Genomic DNA, 12,761 nt, shown 5'->3' on the forward strand with positions numbered 1-12,761 from the left:
CTAAATAATTCCTAAAAACCAAAACAAAACTGATTTTTTTAATTATTCATAAACGAAACTAAGCGAAAAAAAGATGGGTGGTCTTATTCAATCATATGTACTTAAATTTCGGAGAGCAAATTTTCAATATGCTAAGTGCATCTCGAATCAAAAATATTCAGGTTTCAGATTTCCAGAACAACGTTTTAACTAGTTGTATAATTAACGTAGTTCCCCGGAAAATATCTAATTACTGTAAGCCTATGCCATCCATGGTACAATAAAGAACTGAAAATTCTCCGTATAATAAAAGAAACAAAGCTTGAAAAAATTACTTATAAACTAGGTGTGTATGTCCTCAAAGAATCATGATTTCTATATTTTACTTTTTGATGAAATTAAAATCCTCTCCAACAATTTATATGCTGAATATTTTGATTTGATGCACGGAGAAAAAAGGCACTTTAAAATAAGATGATGCCCACCTTAAATCGCACCACCTTAAAACAAACCGCAAAAAATAAAAATTAAAAAAATATAGTCTCATATCCTGCAAAATGATGTTAGTACAGGTAAAATAGTCATTATAAAAAATTGTTACACTCATGAATTTTGCCAAAAAGTTTGCTTTCAGGATAAAAACCAAGGATCAAAAAATTCTATATAAGAAAAAAATGTTTTTATATGAAAAATGTAGGTGAAAGGGTGTTTTTTTTTAAGACACAGTCAAATCTGTAATTGGCCCAAATTCAACGTTTATACTTAAATTCTTAGACGTTTTAGACGGATCATTAGCGTTTTGGGACCAATTACAGATTTTACAGTCTCTTCGAAAAAAAACACCCTTCCACCTACATTTTTCTTATAAAAACTTTTTATTCTTGCTTTTTATCCCAAATGCAACGTTTTTACCAAATTTCATAAGGGTAACCAATCATTTTTGATTTCTCTCAAAAACACCCTTTTAACCATGATCTTTTTATAGACACTTTAGATTCTTGTTTTTAATCTCAAAACTAACATAATTGCTGAATTTCCAATAGGATACCCATATTTTCTCTACACCTAAAAAACACCCTTTCACATGAAAAAATGTATACATATACTTATTTAATTCGTAATTCCCATGGGAAAGACAACGTTTTCAATAAATTTGGTAAGGGTAACTTTTATACCCTTGATTTTATCGGACTTATCGCGGATTTTCGCTATTTAACAAAAAAAAAAAAAACACCCTTTCACCTAAAATATTTCTTTGGAGTAATAATTTTTCCCAATTCTTGTGGTACTTATTCCGAATTTCATCATTTCTTTTAAAAAAACACCCTTTCACTCAAGATAATTTTGTACACTTTATGGATTCTTAATTCTTATACCAAACAAAACTTTTTCACCAAGTTTTAAAAATTAATAAAATTTAATTCAGCTGTAATGATACCTTTCTCACACATAACTCAACTCATACAAAAAAACACGAGACGATTCCAAGGATGTACTTGTTTCCAACAGCATTTTATAAATACGCCACTTTTAAGTTTAAGGCACTGGTAGATCCCAAAAAATTAGAAGCTACTCGTTAATATACGCAACTTTTGATACCACTTTCTGTAAAATAGAATCAAAAACAAATGTACTACATATAATGCAATAAAAGTGTGCTTAAAATTTTGGATTTTTCTTTTCTAAAAACATGTAGGGGAAGTGGGGGCAACACTGTTTTTGTACTATGTTGAATGAAAAATTATTTAACTGACAGAACTTTTAATATAAAATAAATGGCTGGTAAGATCGATAATGTCTGTAAGTTTGGTTGAAATCCCGAAAAGTTATAGTAAATTTTGTGATTTTCATCAAACCGTTATGTTATGTATAACAAGAAATTTTTATTTTTTAAACCGTGATTTTTCAGTCGTCAGTTAGACTATCAGAGGAATAAATGTCAATATAAAAAAAACTTTTATTCCTAGGAATAAGCTCTATCTGAGGTTTATCTGACCTTTTGAAAAATTGGCCCTAAATGAAATATTTAAAAGTCTTAACTTTTTCTTTTTTTGTAATAAAAGTTGGGAACCGATGAAGATTTTTTGTTAGATGTTTTTTCAAAACGTATTATCTTTTGTTCAGTATTTTTAATGATGAGATTTCCTAAAAAAAAAACATTGAAGCTAATGAATAACACTTTATTTTAATTGAAAGATGTTTATTATTGGTTTTTAAGACGGTTAAACACTAAAGGGGCGGTTTTGTCCTCACTTCCCCTATAGCTACATCTTTATGAATCTAATGAGTTTGTTTTTTTTTTTTTTTTTTTGATAAGAGCTACCCTAATGTATATAATAATCTCAAGGCATATTTTTCTTTCTTTTCATTTCCTTGCTTTCAACAAATTTGATCATTTACCTTTTCATCTTAAATACGTCTCTACACAGAGTTCCAAATTAAACAGAAACCTTCTGGTCTGGTCTTAATTTAATTGGCCCGTGCTTTAATTTTGCCGAAAAAGATCCAATCTGTGTTTGATTTGTGATACTTTCACGAATTTTACTTGTAGGCTACGATGTTGTGGATATATTGACAATCTGTGGCATTGTTCTGCTTTATTTGTTTAGTTGGTTTGTTACCAAAATTTTCTAGTCTATAGGTTTATGGTAAAGATAGAATTCATTATAAAATCAAAAAATTTAGAAAATAGACGTGAAATAGTTCTTAACATTATTTTTGTAGAATTCATTTATTTTATTAAAAAAAAACTCAATAATTGCTTAAAAGTTTTATGAAAAAGATTGACTTCCAGTGAACAAAGTTAAAAACTGAATATTTTTCCAAATAAAATAGTTTGTTTACCAAATATTTCGGTTAACTTTGCTTAAATATGAGAATCACAATATAAATTTAAACTTCAAGTAATTTTTCTTGTACAATTTGAGAGTAATTAACAAACCATGGTTATTCTTTGTCGACACCGTCCAAGATCGTTTACGAAATATGTCGCAATTTTAACGTTTATTACGTTAATCACTACATTTGTCCTGTTCTTAAATGTCACAAGACGTGCGTCCAAATTGAATGGAATGCCCTTAGCGTTGTTTAGTGATAGTGGTGGTGGCGTTCCTGAAATAGGAGTTGGTGATCTTTTAAAACTTGACAAGTCGATCGATACAAAGAAACTTGATACTAATAATGGAGAGAAATCTGTGATTGATGATGTGATACAGGAAGATACACAATTAGAAAACCATGAAAGTGAACCAGAAGAAGTAGAGTATCATTACGAAGAAACGGAAGGTAAATTTTAAGCTCTTTGAAAACATTTAATTACTTTCGATATTAAATCAGTAAAGAGTTGTTATAGATTTTGTCGAGTTTCCACTGACAGAAATTGAACTGACAAAGTTCTTTTGTCATTATAACACATAAATGTTGATAATATTTCTTGGATCAGAGAAAATTGTAATCTTTTAACATGATTCCATTTTCCTTAAATCTGTTTTAGTTGAGGACGGTCCTGGTGAAAATGGTGAGCCAGTAATAATCCCATCTGATTTACCACCTGAAGCAAAAGAGATGTTCGACAAGGGTTGGGAGAAAAATGCTTTCAATCAGTACGCGTCTGACCTCATCTCGTTGCATCGTAGCCTCCCTGATATCAGAGATGATTGGTTAGTAGATATGTACATCTCACTTTTAAACACTTTTACTGCCTCAATTTTTTGAATATTTGTACCATGTAATTTTTCAGGTGTAAGGAACCTGGTCGCTACCAGAAAGATCTACCTTCCACAGATGTAATTATTTGCTTCCACAATGAAGCTTGGTCAACTCTACTACGTACGGTTCATTCGGTATTGGATCGGTCTCCAGAAGAACTTATCGAAAAAATTATACTTGTCGATGATTTCTCTGATATGCGTAAGTATAGACTGATTTCTTGACTTGAAGTTGAATTCATTAATTCTGTTATCTAATTTTTCTGTTATAGCACACTTAGGAAAAGAATTGGAAGATTATTTGAAAGCATATCCTAAAGTGATTATTTTACGGGCGCCAAAAAGAGAAGGTTTAATTCGGGCAAGATTGCTTGGAGCACGATATTCAAAAGCACCGATATTAACATTTTTGGATTCACATTGTGAATGTACTATTGGTAAGTACAACTTCTTTGACTTGTTTAAAATCTCTAAGGGCTTGAGAATTTTCGTTTGAAGTTGTGTAATTCTATTGCCTCCTCTTTATGTTTAAAGGGACAGTTTTTCTCCCGGCATATTTTCCAAAGAATCTCGTGATTCTTACAAGGACAATATGTAAGTATCATCGAGATAACCTGCTTTAATACTTACTGGGGAAACTTGTGATACCTTCCACACCGACCTGTGATATACAGAACCCGTGATACTTTCCAAGGAGATCCATGATACTTTCTAGAGAAATATGTAATATTTATCAGAGTGAACCAGTGAACCATTTACCAGGTGAACATAACACCTAACGGGGCAACCCGTGATACTTACAGCGGAAACTTCTGAGAATTACCAGTGCAACCTTTTATTCTAAACTTGAAAACCCGTGATAATAATATTTTAAAGAAGCATTTAATACTTATGAGAGAAACATTTCATACTTACTAGGGTGAGATACTTACCAGAGCAATTTGTGATACCTACCTAGGCACCTCATGATACTTACTTGAAAAATATGTTGTACCTACGAGGGTAACTTCTTATAGATACCCTGGCAGGCCGTGATACTTTCAAAAGAAACTCCTTATTACTTATGAGATAAATATATCGCATTTGAAAGGTAAACTGTGATACCTACCATAGAACCTGTGATACCAACTGGGACAACCTGTGATACCTATCGGAGCAACTTGTGATTCTTACCCGTGCAACCTACTTTACTTACCCTTACAACCGGTGATACGTACCAGGGCGACCCGTGACAGGTACCGTGAAAATCCGTATTAGTTTATCAGAGAAATACGTAAAAATTATCACAAAATCCTACAATACTTCGGACAAATTATAAAACGTTGAAAGCTCGAAAAACATCGCATCTAGTCTTTATTATTATTTTTTTTTTATTTAGTTTTTTTTTTCTTTTCTTTTAGGTTGGTTAGAACCATTACTCGATCGCATAGCGAAAAATTCAACAAACGTTGTTTGTCCGGTTATCGATAATATTAACTCAGAAACATTACAATATCACTACACAAAAGGTTCTGCCATTCAAATTGGAGGTTTCGATTGGGGTTTAAATTTTGACTGGAATCCTATTCCAGAAAGAGAAGAGAAACGTCGTAATGTAAGGAAAATACAATGAATATTTTTTCTTTAAACTTATAGTCTAAGAGCCGGCAGCATATTTTGGCAGTTTTGATATAACCGAAATTCGAGTGTGCACATATCTAGATATGCACCACAGTATGTCAACGGAACAAGTCTGGCAGTGATCTTTTTCAGCTTTCCCTTGCCAGACGCATCCAAAGTGCAGCAAAAAATCAATTTTTGGCGTTTTGGTATAACCGAATAAATGATACACCAAAAAATCATAAAAAATCCCCTGATTTCGAATCTGTGGGTACCGCAAGTTTCTTTTTCAGCTTTTCCCCCGCCAGACCGCTTTAAAGCATTTTTAAGTGCATTTTTCTAATACCTAATAAACCTAATAGCTTATTTTCTGTTGGGTATAACCGTATGATGGTAACAAATTAATATTCTATGTCTATTCCAGGTCTAGAAAATATAAGTTTTAGCCAGCTATTTTTCAGCCTTCCCTCTGCCAGACGCATCCAAAGTGCAGTCAAAAATCAACTTTTGGCGTTTTTCTAGGTATTACCCCAATAAATGATACACCAAAAAATCATAAAAAATCCCCTGATTTCAAAAATGTGGGTACCGCAAGTTTCTTTTTCAGCTTTCCCCCCGCCAGACCGCTTTAAAGCATTTTTAAGTGCATTTTTCTAATAAAAAACCTAATTACTTATTTTCTGTTAGGTATAACCGTATGATGGTAACAAATTAATATTCTATGTCTATTCCAGGTCTAGAAAATATAAGTTTTAGCCAGCTATTTTTCAGCCTTCCCTCTGCCAGACGCATCCAAAGTGCAGTCAAAAATCAACTTTTGGCGTTTTTCTAGGTATTACCCCAATAAATGATACACCAAAAAATCATAAAAAATCCCCTGATTTCAAAAATGTGGGTACCGCAAGTTTCTTTTTCAGCTTTCCCCCCGCCAGACTGCTTTAAAGCATTTTTAAGTGCATTTTTCTAATAAAAAACCTAATTACTTATTTTTTGTTAGGTATAACCGTATGATGGTAACAAATTAATATTCTATGTCTATTCCAGGTCTAGAAAATATAAGTTTTAGCCAGCTATTTTTCAGCCTTCCCTCTGCCAGACGCATCCAAAGTGCAGTCAAAAATCAACTTTTGGCGTTTTTCTAGGTATTACCCCAATAAATGATACACCAAAAAATCATAAAAAATCCCCTGATTTCAAAAATGTGGGTACCGCAAGTTTCTTTTTCAGCTTTCCCCCCGCCAGACCGCTTTAAAGCATTTTTAAGTGCATTTTTCTAATAAAAAACCTAATTACTTATTTTCTGTTAGGTATAACCGTATGATGGTAACAAATTAATATTCTATGTCTATTCCAGGTCTAGAAAATATAAGTTTTAGCCAGCTATTTTTCAGCCTTCCCTCTGCCAGACGCATCCAAAGTGCAGTCAAAAATCAACTTTTGGCGTTTTTCTAGGTATTACCCCAATAAATGATACACCAAAAAATCATAAAAAATCCCCTGATTTCAAAAATGTGGGTACCGCAAGTTTCTTTTTCAGCTTTCCCCCCGCCAGACCGCTTTAAAGCATTTTTAAGTGCATTTTTCTAATAAAAAACCTAATAGCTTATTTTCTGTTGGGTATAACCGTATGATGGTAAAATTCTATGTCTATTCCTGGTTTAGAAAATATAAGTTTAAGCCAGATATTGCTCAGCTTTCCCTCTGCCAGACGCCCTTAAAGGTTTCCCAAACAGGTTTTTCCATAGAAAAAACACCTAGTTTCTGTTTTTTTCTTATAAAATTGAAATAATATTTTTTTGTTTAAAGTAACCATATGATGGCCAAATATTAACTTTCTCTGCCTTTTCCTGATTTAGAAAATGTAAGTTTAAGCCAGTTTTGTTTCAGCCTACCCTCTGCCAGACGCATCCAAAGTGCAGTCAAAAATCAACTTTTGGCGTTTTTCTAGGTATTACCCCAATAAATGATACACCAAAAAATCATAAAAAATCCCCTGATTTCAAAAATGTGGGTACCGCAAGTTTCTTTTTCAGCTTTCCCCCCGCCAGACTGCTTTAAAGCATTTTTAAGTGCATTTTTCTAATAAAAAACCTAATTACTTATTTTTTGTTAGGTATAACCGTATGATGGTAATAAATTAATATTCTATGTCTATTCCAGGTCTAGAAAATATAAGTTTTAGCCAGCTATTTTTCAGCCTTCCCTCTGCCAGACGCATCCAAAGTGCAGTCAAAAATCTACTTTTGGCGTTTTTCTAGGTATTACCCCAATAAATGATACACCAAAAAATCATAAAAAATCCCCTGATTTCAAAAATGTGGGTACCGCAAGTTTCTTGTTCAGCTTTCCCCCCGCCAGACCGCTTTAAAGCATTTTTAAGTGCATTTTTCTAATAAAAAACCTAATAGCTTATTTTCTGTTGGGTATAACCGTATGATGGTAAAATTCTATGTCTATTCCTGGTTTAGAAAATATAAGTTTAAGCCAGATATTGCTCAGCTTTCCCTCTGCCAGACGCCCTTAAAGGTTTCCCAAACAGGTTTTTCCATAGAAAAAACACCTAGTTTCTGTTTTTTTCTTATAAAATTGAAATAATATTTTTTTGTTTAAAGTAACCATATGATGGCCAAATATTAACTTTCTCTGCCTTTTCCTGATTTAGAAAATGTAAGTTTAAGCCAGTTTTGTTTCAGCCTACCCTCTGCCAGACGCCCTAAAAGGTATCTCAATAGTACGGGAAAGTTAGGTTTTGCTATATGGGGCATGGGGGTCTGTTAAAAAATCCGAAATGCATTTTGTCTTCAGGGATTAAAAGAGCATAAACCCAGGAATCAAAAGAGTCTAAAACCACATTTTGTACAACCGCACCAAGAATCATTTTGTTTGTCCCTATACAAAAAATTGCAATTTTTTGAAGTTTTTTGCCTACAGATCGAAAACAGTCTGTCAAATCGAAAAACCAATATTGTAACAAATGAAGGTAATTAAAAGATCTACAACTTTTACAACGAACAAATTTAAAAAAAAAACGCTCAAGTAAAAGAGATATGACAAAAATAAGAAAATCACTTTTTGACGTGTTTAAAAAAAAAACACCCTAACTTTTAAACCAAAGGGATAATCGAAAAATGTTATTTAACATATATTGTAGAAAATTAAATTATTTCAAGTTTGTCATACATTGTATTTTTTGTAGGTTCAAAAATACGCGAGTTATGTGAAAAACTAAAATTTGTATTTAAAAAAAAATGGCGGCCAAATGACTCTTAGTGCGATTGAACAAAATTTGGTTAACGACTCGTGTCTTTATGCCTTTCGAGCCCTGAAGTCAAAATGCATTTCGGATTTTTTCCCAGACCCCCATGCCCCATATAGCAAAATCTTACTTTCCCGTACTATTGAGATACCTTTTAGGGCGTCTGGCAGAGGGTAGGCTGAAACAAAACTGGCTTAAACTTACATTTTCTAAATCAGGAAAAGGCAGAGAAAGTTAATATTTGGCCATCATATGGTTACTCTAAACAAAAAAATATTATTTCAATTTTATAAGAAAAGAACAGAAACTAGGTGTTTTTTCTATGGAAAAACCTGTTTGGGAAACCTTTAAGGGCGTCTGGCAGAGGGAAGGCTGAAAAATATCTGGCTTAAACTTATATTTTCTAAACCAGGAATAGACATAGAATTTTACCATCATACGGTTATACCCAACAGAAAATAAGCTATTAGGTTTTTTATTAGAAAAATGCACTTAAAAATGCTTTAAAGCGGTCTGGCGGGGGGAAAGCTGAAAAAGAAACTTGCGGTACCCACATTTTTGAAATCAGGGGATTTTTTATGATTTTTTGGTGTATCATTTATTCGGTTATACCAAAACGCCAAAAATTGATTTTTTGCTGCTCTTTGGATGCGTCTGGCAAGGGAAAGCTGAAAAAGATCACTGCCAGACTTGTTCCGTTGACATACTGTGGTGCATATCTAGATATGTGCACACTCGAATTTCGGTTATATCAAAACTGCCAAAATATGCTGTCGGCTCTCGGTCTATTAGTTTTTTTCTTTATAAATAACAAAGTTTCTTATTCTTATTCAATAGAATTCTGCTGAGCCAGTTTATTCGCCAACAATGGCGGGTGGACTATTTTCAATTGATCGTAATTTCTTCGAACACCTTGGAACTTATGATCCTGGTTTTAATATTTGGGGAGCAGAAAATTTAGAATTATCATTTAAAACATGGATGTGTGGTGGAACATTAGAAATATTACCATGTTCACGTGTTGGGCATTTATTTCGTGACAAGTCACCGTATAAAGTATGTATAACAGCAAATAAATTTGTTTTTGGGAAATATTTTTATTTAATTGACTTTTTTCTTTTTAGTGGAAAAGTGGAGAAAATGTTATAAAAAAAAATAATTTTCGTTTAGCTGAAGTTTGGATGGATGAATATGCGAAATATTATTACCAAAGAATTGGTAATTTTATAGGTGATTTTGGAGATGTCTCAAGAAGAAAAGAATTGAGGTAAGATTTTTTTTACAATATAGCTCCTTAATATTAGAAGCTATGAAGCACACTGAATTCACTGTCAAACGTCACACCCGTTACACATAAATAAAACAAAATTTTATTTAAAGATTATATTCACAACTAAATACATTAGGTGTTAGAGCTTATAAATACCTTATTTAATGAATAGTATACAAATCAGGAATACAAAATGAAATAACAGTGTCACACCCGTTATAATCGAAATATCCCATAGTAAAATTGTGGAGTTATGTACCACCGAGGCGAGAAATAAGTTCATTATGAACTCATATTCTGCAAATTTATGTGACCCTGTTCCGTAGTGAATATAAACTTCACTTTGACTTGTCGAATATGGGATATTCTAAGGTCACGGGTGGGAACTTGTACAAGTCATTGATTGTTTAAATTTTAAATATAACACAAAATTGTACAAAATCATCATAACCTTTAACTGTATCAACAGTATAGTTTATTTCCTTATTATACCTACTTTGCAGAAAAATACAAATGTCACGGGTGAGACAAAAAAGACAGGGTTTTATGGTAGGGCTTTTTATTATACAGAAATTCTTATACAAAAAATTATTTAGTAGATTTTTTTTAATAAATCGCGATGTAAATGTGTTGTTAAATCCTGGCGCTGTAAAAGTGTTTGTCACGGATGGGGAACGTGCATATTGCTCTGAAAGATGAGAGTTTGTAAAACATCTCAATCACTTTTTACTATTTTTGTATACATAAATGTATAATGTCAGCTTAACTATAAGATACTTATATTAATTTTAGAAAACGTTTGGGTTGCAAAAGTTTCAAATGGTACTTGACAAACATTTATCCAGAGCTTTTGATTCCTGATGAAGCAGTTGCATATGGAGAGGTATGTATTTCAAAATAAAATTTAAAATGTAATTTATGTATTTTCATTTAAATTTAATTTACAGATAAAAAATAAATTTACATCGTTATGTCTTGATTTTCAAAGTAAACCTTTGGCCGTCAACCTTTGGCCTTGCCATGGGACGAATGGCAATCAGGTATTTTATATAATTTGTAATGTAATCATTATGTCTACCCATGAATATATGCATAACCAAAATGTAAAATTTAGATTTATAAAAAAAAAACAACGAAAATTGTTTGCATTAATTTATTCTAACAAATATGATACAATCGCACAAACAAGTTCAATTAAATAAACTCTACATACAAATTGTTCCATAAAAAGGTCATTCAAATCAATGAGAATCAACAAGAACGAACCTTTAAATTTTTTATTTTTCATAGTTAAAAAATAATTTAATTTTATTTAAAACATATTAACAACTAATGCATTTTGTTATTTATTACAATAAATAGTTCTTTACGATGAGTAAAATTGGTGAAATAAGGCGAGACGAAAATTGTCTGGATTATGATATGAAAAATGTAACTCTATATAAATGCCATGGCATGAAAGGAAATCAGGTAATTTAAATGATACTATTTTTTTTTCATGAAGTATAAATACATTTTTTTAATTTCTTTTTACAGTTCTGGAATTATAATACTGATTCAAGCCAAATTCGACATGTATGGAGTGATACGTGCTTAGCAGTCAATGAAAAGAAAGATAAACTTATAACTGAAAAATGTGATCCAAATCGTGTTTGGCAAAAATGGTATATGGAAAACTATGATGCAAAAAAATTGTATGGTTCTCATGGAAATACCTCAATTATGACTTCTTTAAAATAAAAAAAAAAAATAAATCATACTTTTTCCCGTCCCTAATTAGAAAAAAAAAAATAAATTTAATAATTTAATTTATACAATTGTATTAAGAGCCAATTTTTCAATGTTCTAATAAACAGTCTGTTAACTGTTCGACAGATAAAGTTATTAGACTCATAAACAATCAGATAAAAACATTGAATTTTTCAATCAAGAATAATTTATTCCACAGAATAACAAAAAAAAATTGTCAAATTCAAAAATATTTAAAATTAAACGTCATTTTTATTCATGATTGTTTTTGTTTTCTTGTGTTCCACTGTATTTTTTTCAAAATTCTTTCAAAACAGCTTTGATAACTGACACAATATTTTTTTTGAGATTATTCCTTAGAATAATTTTTATTCGTCTCTGAAAGAAGCAGATAGTTTTATTCTTAGGAATAAGCTATATCTGCATATTGAAAAATTGATTTTTTCTCTATCCTTAGGAATAAGTACTAACTGACTGTTTAACTGACTATTGAAAAATTGGCCCTAAGATGAAAAAAATATTTGTAAATATTGTTTGTAAGAAGTTTTTGTAATTTTTAATTAATAAAAAACAATTTTGAACAAAACGAAAATAAAAAACATACTATATAGCTGCCCTTTTGAATCAACTCTAGCAGCAAAATTTGAAACCTTTTGAGCTTCAATATCGCGACTTACAACTTAAATAATAAAAACTAGAATCTGGCAGGGTTGTCGAGGGTTAATATTGTTGCTTACAGTTTTTTTTTCAATGAAAAAGAGCATGTAAAAAATTATTCAACTCTCACTAGACTATATTTTGGATATGATTTAGGTATTTTAAGTCTTTTTATGTAATTCACACAAGTTTGTAGGGCTAAAATGTATGCTTCTAAAAAGCTTACAGGTTCAAAAATCTGGACAAGACAAATTTTTAACTTGTTCTTTGTTAAGAGCTAACCAATTTGTTGTTGATTAATAAGTTCTTTGAATGTTTTTTTTTTTGGAAATTTTTCTCAAAAATTTATGTTGAAAATATAATATTTTAATTAAAAAAATATGCAAAAAACGTACAGTCTGGAATATTGTTCTCAATGGGAGGCAATGGTCAAAGTTCAGAAAGTTTTGACTCAGATAAAATATTACATGATACGTAATCAAGTAACCCGCATAATTTGTATTCTTTACTATCCGTAGTCTTTATTTATTTATTTTTTTTTTTT

The 12,761-nt window shown here is 31.3% G+C and overlaps 1 protein-coding gene across 1 annotated transcript; it reads left to right on the top strand.

Annotated features, from left to right (window-relative positions):
- Window positions 1-3,456: 3,456 nt before the first annotated feature.
- LOC129919256 (putative polypeptide N-acetylgalactosaminyltransferase 9) lies at window positions 3,457-11,554 on the top strand. Its single transcript, XM_056000110.1, has 10 exons — window positions 3,457-3,638; window positions 3,719-3,888; window positions 3,959-4,123; window positions 5,087-5,280; window positions 9,379-9,597; window positions 9,666-9,808; window positions 10,604-10,694; window positions 10,759-10,851; window positions 11,174-11,281; window positions 11,348-11,554. Exons 1-10 carry the CDS (start codon window positions 3,544-3,546, stop codon window positions 11,549-11,551), a joined length of 1,482 nt encoding a protein of 493 aa, XP_055856085.1. The 5' UTR covers window positions 3,457-3,543; the 3' UTR covers window positions 11,552-11,554.
- Window positions 11,555-12,761: the final 1,207 nt, after the last annotated feature.

This window comes from Episyrphus balteatus, chromosome 4, assembly GCF_945859705.1.
Source record: "Episyrphus balteatus chromosome 4, idEpiBalt1.1, whole genome shotgun sequence".
Classification (NCBI taxonomy): Eukaryota; Metazoa; Arthropoda; class Insecta; order Diptera; family Syrphidae; genus Episyrphus; species Episyrphus balteatus.

What these genes read in the sequence shown, in the direction of transcription:
- LOC129919256 (XM_056000110.1), top strand. Translation starts at nt 3,544, where the DNA reads ATGTTCGACAAGGGTTGGGAGAAAAATGCTTTCAATCAGTACGCGTCT. An exon ending in TCAAGAAGAAAAGAATTGAG is followed by an intron (nt 9,809 to 10,603) that starts GTAAGATTTTTT and finishes TATTAATTTTAG; the next exon opens with AAAACGTTTGGGTTGCAAAA. An exon ending in ATGGGACGAATGGCAATCAG is followed by an intron (nt 10,852 to 11,173) that starts GTATTTTATATA and finishes TACAATAAATAG; the next exon opens with TTCTTTACGATGAGTAAAAT.